The 18,715-nt window shown below is 40.9% G+C and overlaps 2 protein-coding genes across 4 annotated transcripts in view; both read left to right on the top strand.

The window, feature by feature from the left end:
• LOC147018208 (uncharacterized) overlaps positions 1-18,715 on the top strand; it is a 239,752-nt gene that overhangs the window by 150,432 nt on the left and 70,605 nt on the right. The gene's annotated exons all lie outside the window — the stretch shown is intronic.
• EIF4ENIF1 (eukaryotic translation initiation factor 4E nuclear import factor 1) overlaps positions 1-18,715 on the top strand; it is a 76,731-nt gene that overhangs the window by 12,083 nt on the left and 45,933 nt on the right. For all 3 annotated transcript variants that reach the window (XM_085897683.1, XM_085897682.1, XM_085897684.1), the window contains exons 8-10: positions 7,444-7,588; positions 9,543-9,662; positions 17,588-17,856. In XM_085897683.1, coding sequence (XP_085753809.1) covers positions 7,444-7,588; positions 9,543-9,662; positions 17,588-17,856 — 534 coding nt within the window. The remainder of the gene's footprint in view (positions 1-7,443; positions 7,589-9,542; positions 9,663-17,587; positions 17,857-18,715) is intronic.

The following is an 18,715-nucleotide window of genomic DNA, read 5'->3' as shown; positions in this document are numbered from 1 at the left end:
TTCTTATTTTTGCATTTCTACATGTTTTGAGTGATTTCCAACCCCCCCCCCCCCAAAAAAAATGTTGGAGAAAAGAACTATAACTGTCAGCACTGTTGACATATTTAATGAATAAGATATAAGGTTCACTTGAGTGACCCAGCAGTATTGGCGGCGGAGGTTTTGCACTCTCCCGAGTGCTCCCCCTCTAGTTTTGGCTCCTGTATTTCAAAATGATGGTTGTTCATTCTCGAATGTGATTGTTTAGGTTTCCCTCAAAGCTTTTGTCCTCTGATCCCCTTGGCTTGTCTAATCGTATCCTTGTGGAAGTGTCGTTCTCTCTGTCTGACTTCAGAGAGCTGCCAAGGGGATGACGTAAGACAGTTCAGAAAGGGGCAAGTCCAAGAGAAGGTCCCTTCAGATGGCAGAATTTCATATGCATGCCACTGCTCTAATTTCAATGAGATTTTCATGTCTGAATGTGAAATTTTATTCATCTTTGAAAGAAAATGGCAAAGTCATTGGTTTAAGGTGTGAAATTGCTAAACTAATTTACATACATGCAAATTAGGTGTTATGTATGGGACAATTTGAAATGGTGATTTAAATGAAACCAAACTTTACAACAATTTTTTTTTACATAGACATGAATATTCTACCATGCCCTTTTAATACATGAGAAAAAAATTGTTTGCTTCATTAATTATGCAAATTAGGTCTGTTCTTAATCAGCGATGTCCCATATGCAACAATTTTGCATGGATTTTTTTAGGATTAGGACAAAACCCATGGATGAGGACGATTAGGATTTTTTTTAAGGACGAAACAATTCGAAAATTTTTTTAATGCCATTTTCAGAAGTTCTAATCCATCATGTATTGGTCATATAATCCTGTATTTCTCGCATAAAATATATGTACATAATTAGTTCACAAGTAATTTTAAAATGTTTCGTATGGGACATTGCTTGCAAAGTCTGTGGGAAAGACTACTTCAACATTGTTAACATTTGATCACTACTTTGGCCAAGAGATATTTTGGGAATTCATGTATTCTTATGAGACCTGTCCTCCACACATGGCCCAGTTTAAGGCAGACTAAACAATATGGGATCACTCCATTTGTAAGGAGGGGTGTAACCTCCTTTTGAAGAAGATATGGGTTTTTGTTTATCATTATTTCAGGCACTTCTAAGTTTCTGGTTTTTCTATGACACATACTGGAATATGTATTTCCCTGTTACACAAAATTAATACCTTCTTCTATTCCCTTGTGTAAGTGGAAGTTATCCATATTATAACTATGTTGCCAGATTTGATATTTTCAGTCCAATTGATAAATGTTTACATCTACATATAATTACTTCTATTGAATGTACAAAAGCCCTGAAGTCCTGAGACAAATCAAAACAAAAATCTATGAGCATTAAAAAAAAATTAATTACCAACAAATTACTCAATGCAAATTATTTTGTTTATTTTCATTCCTTGTACACACACGCAAACAGATCTGTCCTGTGTGTCCTGTCCGGGTTTAATCGATTTTTGTGAATGTCTGCAATAAACATGCATTTCATTTTCTTCAGAAGTACTTACAAACCCTGATTAATATGATCCCAATTTAAAATCATTTTGTATTTTAATACTTAATAATCAGATGATTACTGTTTCATATCCGGCTACATGAATTGCCGAGTTTCTAATCGTTAAATGTTGGATCTTTGTGTCAAAATATGCTCAAGCCTGTTGATTGTGTTAGCAAAGGCAATTTACACCAACAATGTGTATATCTCATGTAAAGCCGATGGAGAATTTTGTCCCATATGTAATGCGTCCTTCATTAATGCTAATTAATCTCTCTTGACTACTGTGTATTTTTTCTGGAAGACAATTTATTGTGAGATGCGCAAGTGTTTCAACTTTCTCCACACTGAAAATTCTTGTGAATGATAAAATACTTTCAGAGAACTTTGAACTTGAACATATTTATTTGAAAAATCGTGTTTCTTGTGGTTCCATACGTAACGCACCATGTTTTCTTTAATTACATAATCGTCATCCCACGGACTAATGACATACATTATTCTGGGTATTCTTGTAGATGCTCAACATTAGAATAACCAGAGTTGGCGTCAAAGCCACCCAATGCTCGCCTGTTTATACATTTTTAAAGAAGATGTTTTTAAAAGACTAGTCTAATAATATTTTTTTTATAAAGCATTGCAGTGAAGTCTGATACAAATAATTTTAAAGCAATATATGTATTTGTATATTGTAATCAGTAAAAAATAGTGTGCAGATAAAAACATTAGAAAGGAAATAGCTTGCACCAAAAACTTTAACATTTTCACGCTCACACTGATGCTGACGCTCACACTGGGGGTATCGCTATAGCTCTCTGTTCTTCAAACAGGCGAGCTAAAAATCACCGAAATCAATGACTATCTTAATTGCTTTTCAGAGGGTTAAACTTTACTGAATGTCCCATACGTAATGTGTGTGAATTCTTGGACTTGTCCACAGGCAGTTTTGTCTGACCTGTAATCTGCTATCTCATACAGACTGGCCCATTACCACAGCTGCTCCTGACATTTACAGTTCTTGGAGTTCCTCCTTCAACATACTGCTTTTGTTTCATCAGTTAAATCCTTCCTGCCTCCAACTGTCCGATTCAACATCCTTGCTGTCATCGTTCAATGCATGTGACGACGAGGCATTTCCCAGAAATTAGCATGCATTCGTCACCGAGAAAGCAAATGGTAATGGGAACCTATAGTCCCGATGTTTGTTTGGCACACAACCATTGTGTATCCAATCGTTCGATGAGCCAGAGTTCAAACCGAGGTCAAACTTCTCAAGCCTCTCACCGTCCTCCAATATCTGAGAGCAGATGGTCAAGTCTGTCTCCAGTCCATATTGCACATTCTGTACCTCTAGGAACCAAGTCATGTTTGATACTACTCTTGAAAAAGCTGAATCCTAATTTTTACTTACTAAATCAAAAGATTTCGTTAAGTATATTGATGACTTCCGTCCTCTGTTTGTGTGTTTGTGTTTGTGAGTTTGTTTGTAGGCACGATAACTCGAGAACAGAAGAAGCTACCAATGTCAAATTACACCACGTGATTCAGGAGGGTCATGGCTAGCGCTGATTAAATTTTGTTCAAACTCGGTCAAAGGTCAAGGTCACAGTGAGGTCAAACATTCGATTATTTGATGGTTTGGTACAGAATCATCATAGAAACTTCTTGTTTACGTTGCTACCTTCTCGAGAGACAGCTTTTATTAGACAAGGTCAGATGTCAAGTTGACGATTTCGTAAGTACCAGTCTATGACTGCTTGTTTTTTTATTCTTTGGTAGGAGGCTGTGTCCAAGGTTTTACTTCTCACTCACCCACCACAGACTTATTGGTGGACACTGCTTTTCTCACTTAAATTTTGACTTCGCTCCACACTCTGGTTGTCAAGTTTTTCTAGAAGCCCACACTTGGTTACGCTCCCCGAGTCTAAGCAGGATGCTCAAGTCCAGACGGACTATTGTGTTCCTCCACCCACTCTTTCAAGAGCACTGCCTTTTATCATCTCATGCTTTCTCCCATGCTCGCCCCTAATGTGTTCTACTCTCGCCGATCCTTCTCCACCACCATCTTTTATTTTATTATTTATTTACTTTCCTTTCCCTTCCTGGCACCCAAAATCATCTGAAACTGTCCGTTGTCTGTTTCTTTTGTCTGCTTGTTTGTCTTTTTACCCTTGGTCATTGTAACGAATCTGCTGCCCTCTGTTGTTTTCCTCCTCCACGAGCTTCAACATCTGCATACAAAAAGGTAACCTTCCCATGGAGTATAAATGTGTGCACATGTCACATCCGTTCTAGAATAAGTGTAAAAATTCCACAGTGCAATTTCCGAAAAAGTAAAAACATTCTTCTGCTGAGCAGGCCACCATGTCGTATATGAGCCCTTTGCAGAAGATATGAAAGGAGCCTTGTGCAGTTAATTAAAGTTGGAAAAATAATGGGTGCATGATGGACCTAGAACGGCACTTGGTGGAGCGCATACCCTCTGCCAGGCTGTGAGCAGTTTACATTTTGTATCCTACTGATAGGCCGGATCTGCATCCGGACCTTTTTAACGAAAATAATTGGCTTGTTTTTGTCACCTAACCAACTCATCCACCAAGTTTTGTCATAACCTGTCCACAACTTCTTGAGATATGCTATATATTGTTTTTGGCCCAATCTCTCAATGGTGAAGAATCACAAAAAATGAATATCCTGATCCGCATCCAGATCTTCACCAAAATCTAATAATTTCGATCTTGTCACACACCCAACCTGCCCACGAAATTTCGTCCAAATCCATTCACAACTTTTTGAGATATCCTGCTCAGACACACGGACTGACAGACAAACAAAGACTGGTGAAAACATAACTTCTGTCCACCTTCAGTGACGGAGTTCCAATATAAATTGTACGTGCTTGCACGTTATTGCTTTGGGTTGAAGGGAATTGAGTAGGTTGGGAATTAATTTGGCAATTAACGAATCTAAATGGAAAAATTCCCCCTCTCCCTCTGGTCATATTTGTTATACTAGGTGCAGAACAGAATGCTCCTGTCTCAACTATGGCATTATCTTTAAGGTTTAGTTTTGGATTTGGTTCTCATGTGTTCTACTCTGGTCTCTGATTTGGTCTCAGGAGTTTATGCTCCCTATCCGGATGTGCACCCCATAAAGGGGGAGAAAGGAGGGCTTTGCCCCAAATATTGGTAATTTATTAAAAATCATCTTCTCAGAAACTGCCAGCCAAATCCAGACCAAACTTGCCGCAAGGCATTGGGACCATGCCGTAACCTAAAGGTGTGCTCCCCATGGCTGTATCTCCTCTGGTTATTGATGTAAATTGCTAGTTGGGAATGTAAGTGGGAGTTAATTTTCATTCCAGGACCTTAGGGGAAGTTGAACCTGTATTGTATTTTATACTGTCGTGGCCAAAAATATTGGCATCCTTTCACTTTTTCAAATAACTCACAATTTTCTCTAAAAAATAAGTTAAAATTGACAAAAGTATTTGGTCTCCACAATTCTCTATTTCACTGTTAATATTACAGAACCTGTTTTTGATTCAGAACTTAAAATATCCTTTTAAATCAGAAAATAAAAATAAATGGCATTGACAAAATTATTGACACCCTCGACTTAATATTTATATTTAGAAGCACAGCCTTTGGACAAAATAACTGTAGTCAAGCACTTCATATAGCCATGAATGAACTTCCTACACCTCTCTACTGACAGTTTGGCACACTCTTCTTGTGCAAACTACTCCAGTTCTCCCATATTTGAAGGGTGCCTTCTACCAACTGCTGTTTACAGATCTCCCCACAGGTGTTTATTGGGATTTAGATCTGGACTCATTGCTGGCCACTTTAGAACAGTCCAGCGTTTCGTCTTGATCCATTCCTGAGTGCTTTTTGAAGTGTGTTTGGGGTCATTGTCCTGCTGCAAGACCAATAACGGTCAACAGAGACCCAGCTTTCTGACACTGGGTTGAACATTGCGCTCCAAAATGCCTTTGTAATCTACTAATTTCATGATTTCATGAAAACCACACCCTCGGCCGACTCTGTCCGGACCGAGTCGCAGGTACCGACTCGGATCCGGCGTAACCGAGCGGAATTACCAGAGCCGTGCCGGTCCCAATGAACAATCCACGGCACGAACGGCCCTACCAATTCGCAACACGCACCATGCTCGGCCAAGGGAGGAAAGCACAGAAAACGAGCTGGTACATTTAACGGGGGGGGGGGGTTATTTTACAACGATAATCGGGGAGGGGAGCACACAGAGCAGAGTTATCATGAATAAAAGGCAGGCAATGTACAATGAGCAAGGAAAAAACACTCAATTCTACTTACAGGATGGCCACACACACACACACACACACACACGCACACGCACACGCACACGCACACGCACACGCACACGCACACGCACACGCACACGCACACGCACACGCACACGCGCACACACACACACACACACACTGGACCTCGTGGGTCTATTTTCGGTAGAGCCGCGTACCGCCTTGTGCGGTTTCACCGACTCGAACCCACAACCCGAAGTCTACGGCCCACGAATGGGACTAAGCCACACTCGCCACCAACACTGCAGGACGCAATCGCCACGATCCTGCAGAACACACCATTGTCTCCCCAACACTGGTCCAGATAACCACTCCACTCCGCTTTTGGTGGGAGGGGCCTCTTCTCCTCCCACTCGCCTCCTGATTGGACGAGGGGTTGTCGGATGGCTCGTGGTCACCTCCCGATTTGCTGGGGCATGCGTGTCATGCTCGCCCTTCGCTCATTGGCTGGAGGAAACACTCCATGCCCTTCTTTGGAGCGATCTCACATCTAAGGCGATGGAAGCCCCGCCCACGTCTGTGCTCAGCACGCATGCGCGTGAGGAAGGCCGATGGTGGCAGGAGCGAAGGAGGGGTGTTGTTGTAGTTGGTGATGTAGAGGATGTAGTAGTAGTTGTAAAAAAAACTAACTGGAAAATAACTCGTAGTACACACACGAAATTCCCATTCGACGGAAGGAAGGATTCTAACTATTAACACGTACTTATCGAAATAACTGAACTACGGGGACTCTGGCTGCTTGTGTTCACAAGGTTTCCAAATTCGTAACAATATTGTCCAGGCCATTTTAGGATTTCTGTGTGGAATAAGCTCAGATTTAGTAAAAAAAAATTTCATCTTTTTTGTTTTGTTCCACTGCAAACCAAAGGAATACATTTGTGGATATCAAAATATTTTTTTAATTTCAACAATTTTCTGGAACAAATGGTGCATTATTTGAAAAAAGTACAAGGGTGCCAATATTTTTTGGCACGACAGTATGTCGGATGATGATTTATTTTTATTTTTATTTTCATTTTTACGAGACAGCAATGTTTTTGCACACAAGTGGTAAATTCAGTATGGTAGAGAATGAGTAAATCATACTATAGTAGAGTATAGTTAATGGGATATGAACCTCAGATCTCGGCAAAGTGCTCAGATGGGAACCCCGTGCAGACCAACCCAAAACGTTTTGTAACACTGCCTCCTTGTTGTACCTTTCTTATTTGTTCTGATTTGTGCTGCTATCCATCAGTAAACAATCTGCACCTCTTGGCTTTTTCAGAAATGTTTGCCTTTGTACAAATTGTTGCTTAGCATATCCGTTTGTACCAGAATGACTTGGCCAATTTGTTCAGTCACAAAGGATATATACATTGTCTTGATTATGTTTCCTAAGGGGTTTTTAGCCACAATGTGCATCCTAATTGATGAGTGATCAGATAAGGTCTTCTAGGTTGTGTTTCTGCACAAATATGTGTTATCCGTTGGCCTCTTCTATTGTGTAATTGTAGTCCTGAAGGTTGTTTGTGTCATTTTCCCCACCATTGTGTAGATGGAAGAGGAGACATCCAGCAAGACAGCTGCGTTCAGCCGTTTCAGCCAGTGGTTCCGAGGATCTGGAGGACACCGTGATGGAGGCTCGGGCATTGGGCCATGTGACAGACAGGCAGTGATGCGTGAAGATCCCAAGTCTCGAGGTTTGATAAAGGTTATTCCGTCATTTAATGAAGAGTAAATGATGAAATGACAATGTGCAGTCCAGTCAAAGCATTGTCAAAAATACATATTTCGCACCGGAAAAAATTTTGTTTGACAGCTGTTTATTTCTGGTTTTGTTTTTACTGTTCATCATAAAATACTTTATTCACTGCATCACCACTGGGGTTGTCTTTTCACGATTTTCTCCTCCACCCCCTCCCCAAACAAAATGTTGCAGCGACTAATCATGTGGCTAAAGGAGCGAATCATGTGACTTGTGGGCCAAAGGAGCTAATTGCCTGACTCCTGTGATTAAGTGGGCAGGGGGATGGGTTGTGTTTGCTGTGTTCCACATTTGAGTCTCCTAAAATCTGGAGATTAATTGTACCTTTTAAAGCGAATCTAATACCAAGCAGGTATGCAGCCTCATGGTATTGTTTGCTTCATTTGTTACCCTCGCCGAAGGAGAGGTTATTGCATTTGGGTCCGTTTGTTTGTTTGTCTTTCTCTGTCTGTGTGTTGTGTCCACACAACTTTCGTGCTTTTCTCTGCAACCGCTTGTCAGATCGAGGAAAAATTTTCACCATTGGTGCGACTACTCATGCAGAATGCTTGAATGATAATGATGTCATAGGTCATGTGGTGTGGCAGCCATATTGGAAAAAACCGAAAAAATTTGGACCTCTGTATCTCTGAAACCGCACCAAGGAAAAAATGTGAAATTTGGCACGTAGCAAGTACTCCTCATGGGGATGAGGTTTTTTATGACATCATAATTGCATATGTAGAACGTCACATCTGATCACTATGAAAATTTTTGAGGGTTATCTTGGGATAAAATGGTCTACAGAAAAAAAAAAATTCATGACGTCATCCGTCACGTGATTCGGCAGCCATATTGTTAAAAAAAAAGAAGGAAAAAAAAAACCTTTTAAAATCTTCTTCTCTGAAGTGTCGGAACAAATCAAGATGAAACTTTACACGTATGACAGCCTGTCCATGAGGAACAAAAGGTTCACATATGATATCGGTCACGTGGTTGACAGCCATATTACTCTAAAACCTATAAAAAATGCACCACTCAAAAGAAGTCCTGGCCAGGGTCTGCAATTTCTGATTGCTTTTTTTCTTGTTACCTTTGTGACTGTGATGCTGATGCAGTGTCCCTTTGTATATTTGGGCAAGAATCTTGAATTTGGCCAGGTTACTGGTGCAAAATTGCCTCATTCTTTTGAAAGATACTGCAGGGTCTTTAATATATACCAGTGAATGCGAGCAGAGTGGACAGCCAACTTAACCTTCCCTCCAAATGGCGGTGTACTCATTTATACAACACCCTACCTGCAAAGCACTAGAGTGATGGTGGATGGTCTGATCACAAATCGAACCCTGCCTTGGCTCAAGCGAGGTACACTACTTCTGGTCAAGCAAATGTCATGGGGTTGCCATTGAGTGTGTGTTACTACTTGCTGTCACAATGGTGAGCAGTGTTTGTTGGATCTGACATCCTAGGTGTTCATACAGAAGGGTTGGTCGAGAGTAAATCCAAAGCTTTGAGATATGAGTTTTGTGTGAATGCAACTTTGTACATCAAAACTTCAGAGGGGTAATCCACCCAGGACCACAGATTGGGAGTACGGCAGAGGTCTCTGTGAATATGATCCATGTGTTTGGTCCACCGTGACCTGCTATCTGGGGGTGCTGTGTGTGGAAATCCTCGTAACAGTAATCATGTGAAACACCTTTACACCTTCTCATGGTGCCAGGGTGTTTGCTACCTGGCCTGCATTAAACATTTTCATGTGATTGTAAAAAAAATTACAATGGATCAAAGTTCTTGAGAACTAGCACAGACGAGTTACTATGCATTATCTGTCTGATAACTCTTAATGTTGCATTTGGTCCATTCTGCATCCTGGTCTAATGCAATCCTCTATCATTGCTCCCCTTCAGGATTTGTGCATGCCCATGAGGAAAAAGTGGACATCTTGGATCTTCTTCGAAAAGCAAAAGTTGATGTTGCACCCATCTTGGGCAATTTGGTTGCCAATCACGACTATCTAAAGGACAGTGGTATGCATCTAATGGACCGGATTGCAACCTTGTAACTTATTGGTTTAGTTTACTGCACTCGCCGGAGGACAGGGTATTACATTTGTGTCCATTTGTCTGTGTGTTTGTTTGTCCGCACAGAACTTTAGTGTTTTTTTTTCTGCAACCGCTTGTCGGATTGAGACGAGATTTTCACCAAAGGAGCGACTACTCATGTAGAATCTTTTATTGATAATGACGCCGTCATAGGTCACGTGGAGTGTCAGCCATGTTGTAAAAACTTTGGACCTCTGTATATCTGAAACCACACCAAGGAAACAATTTAAATTTGGCACACAGTAAGTACTCATGGGGAATGGGTGGTTTTTTATGATGTCATGGATTGCATATCTAGAACGCTACATCTGATCAGTAAGAAAAATGTTGAGGGTCATCTCAGGATAAAATGGTCCACATAAAAAAATTGTCATCGGTCACATGATTCGGCAGCCATATTGTTGAAAAATAAATATTAAACACCTTCAAAAATCTTCTCTGAAGTGCTTCAACAGATCAAGGCGAAATTTTACATGTATTCACAGATGATGTCATAGGTTACATGGTTTGGCAGCCACATTGGATTTACCCTAAAACCTATAATAGATCTTCTCCAGAAAGGCTGGACAGATAAATGGGAAACTTCCCACAAACGTTCCCCAAGCCTTGTGTGTACAAATTTGTAAAGGAATAATTGATAGGTCACATGGTTTGGCAGCCATATTGGATTGAAGAAAAATATTAAATAATGTTTTCTCTGGAACCACTTACTTGATCAACGTGAAACTTCACATTATGATCGAATCATGATGGGGGATATCTTTATCTTACTAAAACTCTCATCTTGTATGTATGTTCCCGAAATACAGCCAAAACGGTACACCATAGCGCAAAAAATTTAGGGCCACCTTACTCGCCATTTTCCTGCGGCGTGCAGTATCAAGTTTCGTTCAAATCGGGTAACGAAAAAAAATATTAAAAAAATCAATTCCCGATTCAGTCAAGTACTCTTCGGGAGTATTTGATCAATGCAAACAACCTCAGCGGTATAGTTTGCTGGAGCTATCTTTTTCTTTTTTTTTTCTTGAAATCATTTTTTTTCACCAACCTCTGTCACAATGGGAACCCAACGGGTTCACGGGTCATCTAGTACGTGTTAAATTTCATCTTGATCAGGCACTTTGTTTGGTAGCCAGAATCTTTTTTTTTTTTTTCTTCATATGGATTCTTTTAGAATCCTATCCAGGTTCCTCCTGATGACTTCATCTTTGCTTTTTGCTTGTTCGGGTTCCTTCTGATGACTCCAATGCAGGACTGTACCTATTTGGTCTTCCATTTGATTTGAATTGAATTTATTTTAATCCCATTCTAAATCCAATTGAATAATCATGAAAAACGTCATGGGTCAGAGTCAGGGTGAGGTGTCCAATTAGAGCGGGGTTGCATCAAAGCGGGACGTATTGGTACCCGGTCATCACTGCCAGCAATTATAAAGTGGCAGTTCTCATTATGTCTCATTAGTTACGTAACACACCAGTACACAAACACCACATAAAATACAACACACAAAACAAGTCGTGGCGAGGGTCTGTAATTTCTGATTGCTATTTTTCTTGTTTTTGAGTTACATTTTGCTTAATTCTCTGGCAAACAGGAACATAATTATTGGATTTTCTTTACTTGCTTCATGAGTGTAATATTATTCTTATACAAATTCTTGCAAATATCCAGGTATGAGTATTTTCTGCTCTTCAATGGAATTCTGACATTTTGAGGTCCACCAGGACCTCATCTTAAAGTGTTTCTATTAGGCTTCTGGACCAGTGTGTCTTCCTGGGGTTTATGGGAAATGTATTGTATTGTTTTATTTGGTTCTTTCTTTCCTCCTTTTATTTTCCATTTTCGCTCGATTACGACCAAGTCTGAAAATGTATTAAAGCCATAATGAAGTCAGTTAGTCAATCAGTCAATCCTTCCCTGCATTAACATATTTTGTTTTTTCCCTACTCCTCTGCGGCGGCTCAATGGATTGTTTTGAAACTGCATGATTATTCATGACGTCGATGCAGAAAAAGTAATGGAGTCCCTTTAAAATAAATATAAAAATCCATTTAGGCGGTGAGATGATGAGCTAATTAACTCAACATGTTATTGATGTTTATACACTACCGGTCTAAAGTTTTAGAACACCCCCATTGTTAAGTCATCTCTACCGAGATAACCTAAGATAGCTGGACCAAATGTCCGTCCGTCAACAATTTTTCTTTCCGGTCTTGATGAAACTTAGTATGTGGGTAGAGGTCGATTTGTGTTGCACGATATAACTTTTGTCCGGGTTCAAGGTCAAGGTCACGAGGTCACGTAAGTTATAAAAATCGCCATTTTCAAAACCTATCTAGTCTTCTATTCTACAAGATATTCAGCAACTGTTTATTGATTATGATAGTAAAAAAAACATTATCTTGTATCTAACTGGACAGATTTTGGAATTTCCTTCCCGTTTGATCGTCACGTGATCTGGAAGATGGCGAAAAAGGCCGATGCGATTCGCAAAGAAGGAAGGAAGGATTTCGACCAATCGTCTCTCAGCCTGGTATCCGACCCCAATTTTTCTTTTTTGTAACGTTGACCGTCCATGAGATCGTGTCAAGTTTCCTAGTTTCCTGAGCTGCCAGCGTTGTCTGAACGGTCAAGTAAGGCCTTAGTTATTTTATAACTTGGTTTACGGATCCGCCGACGGTATATTTGCCGAAATGAAATATAAATATAAAACACATTTTTAGCCTTTTATATTTATACATTTTCCGCCGAAGGTGCAAAAGTTTCAAAACCCGAAATGTAAACGTGGGAATTTATTTTCAAAATATAATTTCGTGCACGCGCGCCAAAATGCTGAGTCATCTTTAACCAAACTGTGCAGTTCTACTGCGCAGTAGTCTTCGGTCATAACTGAACATTGAGAACTTGTGGTATTATGGAGATGACCGCCACCCCCACACGGGGGTAATTTTTTCCAGTTTTATTGAAATTTAAGCAGCTTAATGCTTCAATGTACTCTCAAATTAAATCATAGAACAAATAAACAATTGCAGATAAAAACGATATCATGGAATCGTTTTGTTGAGCAAAATTTAATCTAAATTTTTGACTCATCAAAGTGGCCACCTTTTTGCAGATATAACAGCCGAACATACTCGTGGCATTCTTTCGACAATGGAAAGCAAATATTGTTCGGAAAGTTCTTCCCAACACTGTTGCAGAAGTTCCCACAAATGCGTTGCACTTGTAGGTTTCTTTGCTTTCACCCTTCTGTCCAGTTCATCCCAAACCAGCTCGATGGGGTTTAACTCTGGAGACTGTGCTGGTCATTCCATGATTTGAAGCCTACTGTCTTGTTCTTTTCTTCTAAGGTAGTTCTGACATAGCCTGGAGGTATGTTTTGGGTCGTTATCTTGCTGTAGGATGAACCCTTGACCAACTAAGCGTAGACCAGAGGGTATTGCATGGCGCTGCAAAATGCTGTGGTAGCCCTTTTGGTTCAGGGTGCCAGTCACTCTGTGCAAGTTGCCAACTCTGGATCCAGCAAAAGAGCCCCAGATTATCACGCTTCCTCCTCCATGTTAGACAGTTGGTGTCATACTGAGGAACCATCCTTTCACCAACTCGACGGCGAACAAAAACCCTGCGTGATGAACCGAAGATTTCAAATTTTGATTCATCGGTCCATAAGACCTTATTCCAGTTTTCAGTTGTCCACTGGCGGTGCTTCATGTCCCAGGAAAGCCTCTTTTTCTTATTTTGCCATCTTAGCAATGGCTTTCTTACTGCCACTCGACCTGTCAAACCTGCAGCTCGAAGTCTTCTCTTCACAGTTGAAACTGAGACTTCCTTACTTCGACCAGTGTTAAGCTGTGCTTGAAGCTGCTGTCCTGTGAGCCGCCTATCAAGCAAGCTGTTGACTCTCAGAAACTTGTTTTCTGATTGTGTTGTGGCTTTGGGTCTGCCAGACCTCTTCCTGTCAGGGATTCCTCCAGTTTCCAAATTCCTTTTGATGGTGTAGGAAACTGTACTCACTCACACCTTGGCTTCCTTTGCATTTCTCTGAAGGAAAGACCTACACTTTTAAGGGTTGTAATGGTCTGTCTGTCTTCCTTTGTTAATTGTCTTTTTCTCACCATTTTGACAGCAATACAGTCAACCCCTGCTTAATCGCGGTTCACCTATCGCGCCCCCGGTTCATCGCGGGTTTTCCCTTGGAACGTAACTAATTTTTCTGCGGATTCCTCCGGTACATCGCGGTAATAATATACAAATTATTTAAGCAATAAATTATAACGCGTGGTGCTCGACCAGTCACACAACGCACGAGACAAAGTTTCGCTTGTGAACTTCGAATATTTTCTCCGTTTTTTTCTCCAAGCCCCACGATGCCGCCCAAACGCCCTGCACCTTCTAAGGCTTCTGGCAAGGAACCGAAGCGCTAGAGGAAGGTCCTGGGACGCTCCAGGAGAAGGTTAAGGTGAAGGTGCTCAATATATGCTTCGGGAAGGAAAAAGGTTTGCCGCCGTTGGTCGAGCACTGCTCATACCCAGCACCTCAAAACCGACCAGACCAGACTAGTCGATCTCCGGCACCTCAAACCCAATCACTGCCAAACCGACCAGACCAGAATAGTCGATCTCGGGCACCTCAAACCCAATCACTCCCAAACCGACAAGACCAGACGAGTCGATTTTTTTTTGGGGGGGGGAGGGGGAGGCGTCCATTCATCGCGGATTTTCACTTAGCGCGGGGAGGTTTGGAACGTAACCCCCACGAGAAACGGGGGATTACTGTACACTACTTCCTTCAGTGCAATATTGTCCAAATAATGCTTCAGAAGGTGTAGCAACACAGTCTGTTCCAACACTGCTTTTATCAGACAGAGGATTTGTAACTAGTCAACAAAAGTTGGGACACTTGTAGGAATTGTTTGCATCAACTTTCAAGGCTTAATTTACTTCCATTGCTGCAGAACAGCTGCAGTTGCTAACCCATTACTTGTTCTCTGAAAAGGGCCCTTTTTAACAACTCTGAAATTTACATTATTTTTTCAGTTTTTGGAAACCTAAACTTTTGTTTTTTAACCTCTGGCAGTTTACCGCTTAGCTTTGTACCATATCAGGTTATTCACTGGACTTGAACTGCTTAAATTTCAGTAAAAACTGGGAAAATGGGGGTGTTCTAAAACTTTTGACCAGTAGTGTATGTCAATCACATACCACAAGGTTCCGTCATTAATGTTTCCTCGTTATTGAATTTTAACCTATTTATCCTCTTCATTTAACCTCCTAATTTAATTTGATCTTGGTCGTTATTGAATACAATGCCTTGATTATATTTTAACCTCTTAATGTCATTAATGCCCTGGTTTTTTTGAAAAATTGGAAAGAAAGGGGGATGGGGGGGAGGACAGAGTTTGGGTGGGGGCACAGAGTTTGGTCTTTATGTCCTTTTTAGTCCCTTTTAGTTGTTTTGAGACCCTTTAGACATTTTGGACTCATTTGAACTCCTTAAAGTGGAGGCACATCTGTCGATATAGTCACATCAAATTATGTTTTCTAGTTTTCTATTGTGGTTACTTATTGGCAGCTTTTATAGCTGCTGGCAACTCCATCCATGTTACTGCTTGGAATCCTTGATAGTTGCTCGTAACAAGTTTAATTTTTTTCCCTCCATATTTTGTCGTGTTTTTATGGTGACCGCTACTTCGATAAACAAAACTTCACAGTGTTTTTACAAGTCTTGAGATCCAGTGCATATCTTCCAATGAAGCTGGTTGATCCAAAAGCTTTGTGACCATCTTAGATTGACATTTTGTTTCAAAGACATTCAGAATTGATCAGTCAAACTTCAGAACATCTTTGATGGACATGGCACTTCAAGTTTACAAAGAGTATTCTTGTAATATATAATGGCCAGCATTGGCCAATTAAAACTCACCATTTTTCGACCATTGATAATTTGGTTCAATATATATATATATATATATATATATATATATATATATATATATATATATATATATATATATATATATATATATATATATATATATATATATATATATATTTAAGAAAACTGGTCCATTGTTGGCAACCAAGATGGGCATCCATCACAACTGAGACACCAATAGCTTTTTTGTCGAGAGAAACTGTTTTTTTTTTCAGGGAAACTGGAAACTGCTGAGATAAAAGGTCTATAATTAAACCGGTCCTAAAATGCGAAATTTTAAGGTGTTTCATGGTTTCTTTCCACTCCTCGGTGTTGCTGCTTGGAACTGACACAGACCAACTCTCATCTTCATAAAGACAAGTTGTGCCTCCGCAGCCAAAGGCCAGAGGCATTGTTTTTGCATTGTTTGTCTGTTATGTGTCCGTTTTTTTATTTTTATTTTTAAAATCACTATAACTTGTCAACCACTGAATGGATTTTAACCAAATGTGGCACAAGTATAGTGTGTAATACACAGTCCACAGATGAATAGATTGCATTTTGGGTTCAAAATGTCAAAGGGCATGGGCACATGCCCTATGATTGAAAATCATTTTGTTAGTGCATTGACTTGTCAACCACGGAAGGAATTTCAACCAAACTTGGCACAAGTGTGGACTGTAATACAAAGATGAACTGATTCAATTCCAGGTCTGCCATGTCAGTTCAATAGGCATGCGCCCTTTGAAAATCATTTTGCACACTATAACTTGAGTTCGAAGCATCTGATGTCTCTTTTCCACTTATCTCTCTCTCTCTCTCTCTCTCTCTCTCTCTCTCTCTCTCTCTCTGTCTCTCTCTCTCTCTCTCTCTCTCTCTCTCTCTCTCTCTCTCTGTCTCTGTCTCTGTCTCTCTCTCTCTCTCTCTCTCTCTCTCTCTCTCTCTCTCTGTCTCTCTCTCTCTCTCTCTCTCTGTCTCTCTCTCTCTCTCTCTCTCTCTCTCTCTCTCTCTCTCTCTCTCTCTCTCTCTCTCTGTCTCTCTCTCTCTCTCTCTCTCTCTCTCTCTCTCTCTCTCTCTCTCTCTGTCTCTCTCTCTCTCTCTCTCTCTCTCTCTCTCTCTCTGTCTCTCTCTCTCTCTCTCTCTGTCTCTCTCTCTCTCTCTCTGTCTCTCTCTCTCTCTCTGTCTCTCTCTCTCTCTCTCTCTGTCTCTCTCTCTCTCTCTCTCTCTCTCTCTCTCTCTCTCTCTCTCTCTCTCTGTCTCTCTCTCTCTCTGTCTCTCTCTGTGTCTCTGTCTCTCTCTCTTTTTCTTTCTGTCGCTCTCTCAGTCTCTCTGCCTCTCTCTCTGTCTCTCTCTCTGTCTCTCTGTCTCTCTCTCTCTCTGTCTCTCTGTCTCTCTGTCTCTCTGTCTCTCTGTCTCTCTGTCTCTCTGTCTCTCTGTCTCTCTGTCTCTCTCTCTCTCTCGCTCTCTCTCTCTCTCTCTCTCTCTCTCTCTCTCTCTCTCTCTCTCTCTCTCTCTCTCTCCCCTGACCTTTATTTTTCCATGTGACCTTTAATTGAAATAAAATGTAAGTGGGTTGACATCTAACGTGGGTGGAGGCAAATCCGCCGACGTATTTGCATCAAATTATATTTTCTAGTTTCCCATTGTGGTTGCCTCTTGACAGCGTTTATAGCTGCTAGCAACTCCATCCTCCTTGTATCTGTGCCAAAGCATGACGTCTTTGCCTTCCTTGTTGTATTCTCTCCTTGGCTCAAGCCGGTGTCTGTGATACTCTTACTCCTTACGATATTATAGACTAGTATCGGGAAGATAAAGGCTCAGAGTGCCTACTCTACTTGCATTAAACAAATTACACTTTAGGCAATACAACTGCATTGTAAGAGGCCTGGTGGATGCGGATTTCCCTGATCGTCTTTTTCTGTGTCACTCTTTCACAGCACAATCGGGGAAAGTTCGTTCGGTGTCGGAACTTGAAGCAGAATTAACGACCAGCACCTGTTTAGCACCTCAAGCAAGTCATATGCCATCTGCTGAGCTTTCTGCTCCCCACTCTGCCCCGATAATGGTCTCTGAGCTGGAGCAGGCTCTGGGAGGACAAGATTTTATAAATCCTCGGCGAGGACCCAAGCGTGATGGCAGTGACATGTCTGCGTTTTCTCGACTCGTTCAAAGCATGAAGGCGGGAGGAACGCTGCCAAGCCGGCCGGTAATTTTGTGCTTTCTGAGTAAAAGGAACTTGCGTTTTCTTCCTCCCAAATATATTTTTTGACATTGCAGTTTTGTTGCTTCATTGGTTGAAATAAGAAATGGCTTATCAAATTGATTATCGAAATAGCCAAATTTATCTTGCCAGTTGAGCAGCAATTCGAAGGCAGCACAAATGTTTTTTAAATTTTTTTAAATTAATTTAAGCCAGACCACAACACAATCAGCAGCATCAACATTGGGCCTGTCAAAGTAGTACAAGAAATAATAAGGGGAGGAAGATGGGAGAGTTTGAGGCAACCCATGAAAGAGATTTGCATTTGATGGTTGATATCTTGGGATGAGGCAGCCACCTGAAGGGAGAGATAAATGAGATTCGAGCATAAGTGTGTCTTTGTTAATCAGAGAGGAAAGGTTGTGTCGTTGAGTTCTCTGGTCTGATGAATCGAAGTTTGAACTTTTTGGATGTAAGAGACACTAGTTTGTACGCCGAAGACCTGGAGAACATTACGACATGCAGTGTATGCAGCTTATTGTTAAACAAGGGGGGAGGCTTTGTGACTGGGGTTGTTTCACAGCTTTTTGTGTTGGAAAACTTGTTAAAATCAATGGGATTCTAACAAAGGAGAAGTACAAGGAGATATTGTAGTACAATGCAGTTCATAGTGGAAATAGTTTGATCGGAAGAGGGTTCATTTTCCAACAAGATGACTATCCAAAACACACTTCCGATATAGTAAAATACTATTTGGAGAACAAGGTTACAACGAGTATGCTCCAAGTGATAAAATGGCCACCCCAAAGTTCGGACATGAGTCCTATCGAGGCCATGTGGTAAAAGAGTGATGGGACTCAAGGTG

The sequence above is a fragment of the Eptatretus burgeri genome, chromosome 10 (genome assembly GCF_056783735.1).
Source record: "Eptatretus burgeri isolate ZD-2024b chromosome 10, Ebu_testis_v1, whole genome shotgun sequence".
NCBI lineage: Eukaryota > Metazoa > Chordata > Myxini > Myxiniformes > Myxinidae > Eptatretus > Eptatretus burgeri.
Note: the sequence above shows the minus strand (reverse complement) of the source record. Positions and strands in the feature narration are given on the sequence as shown.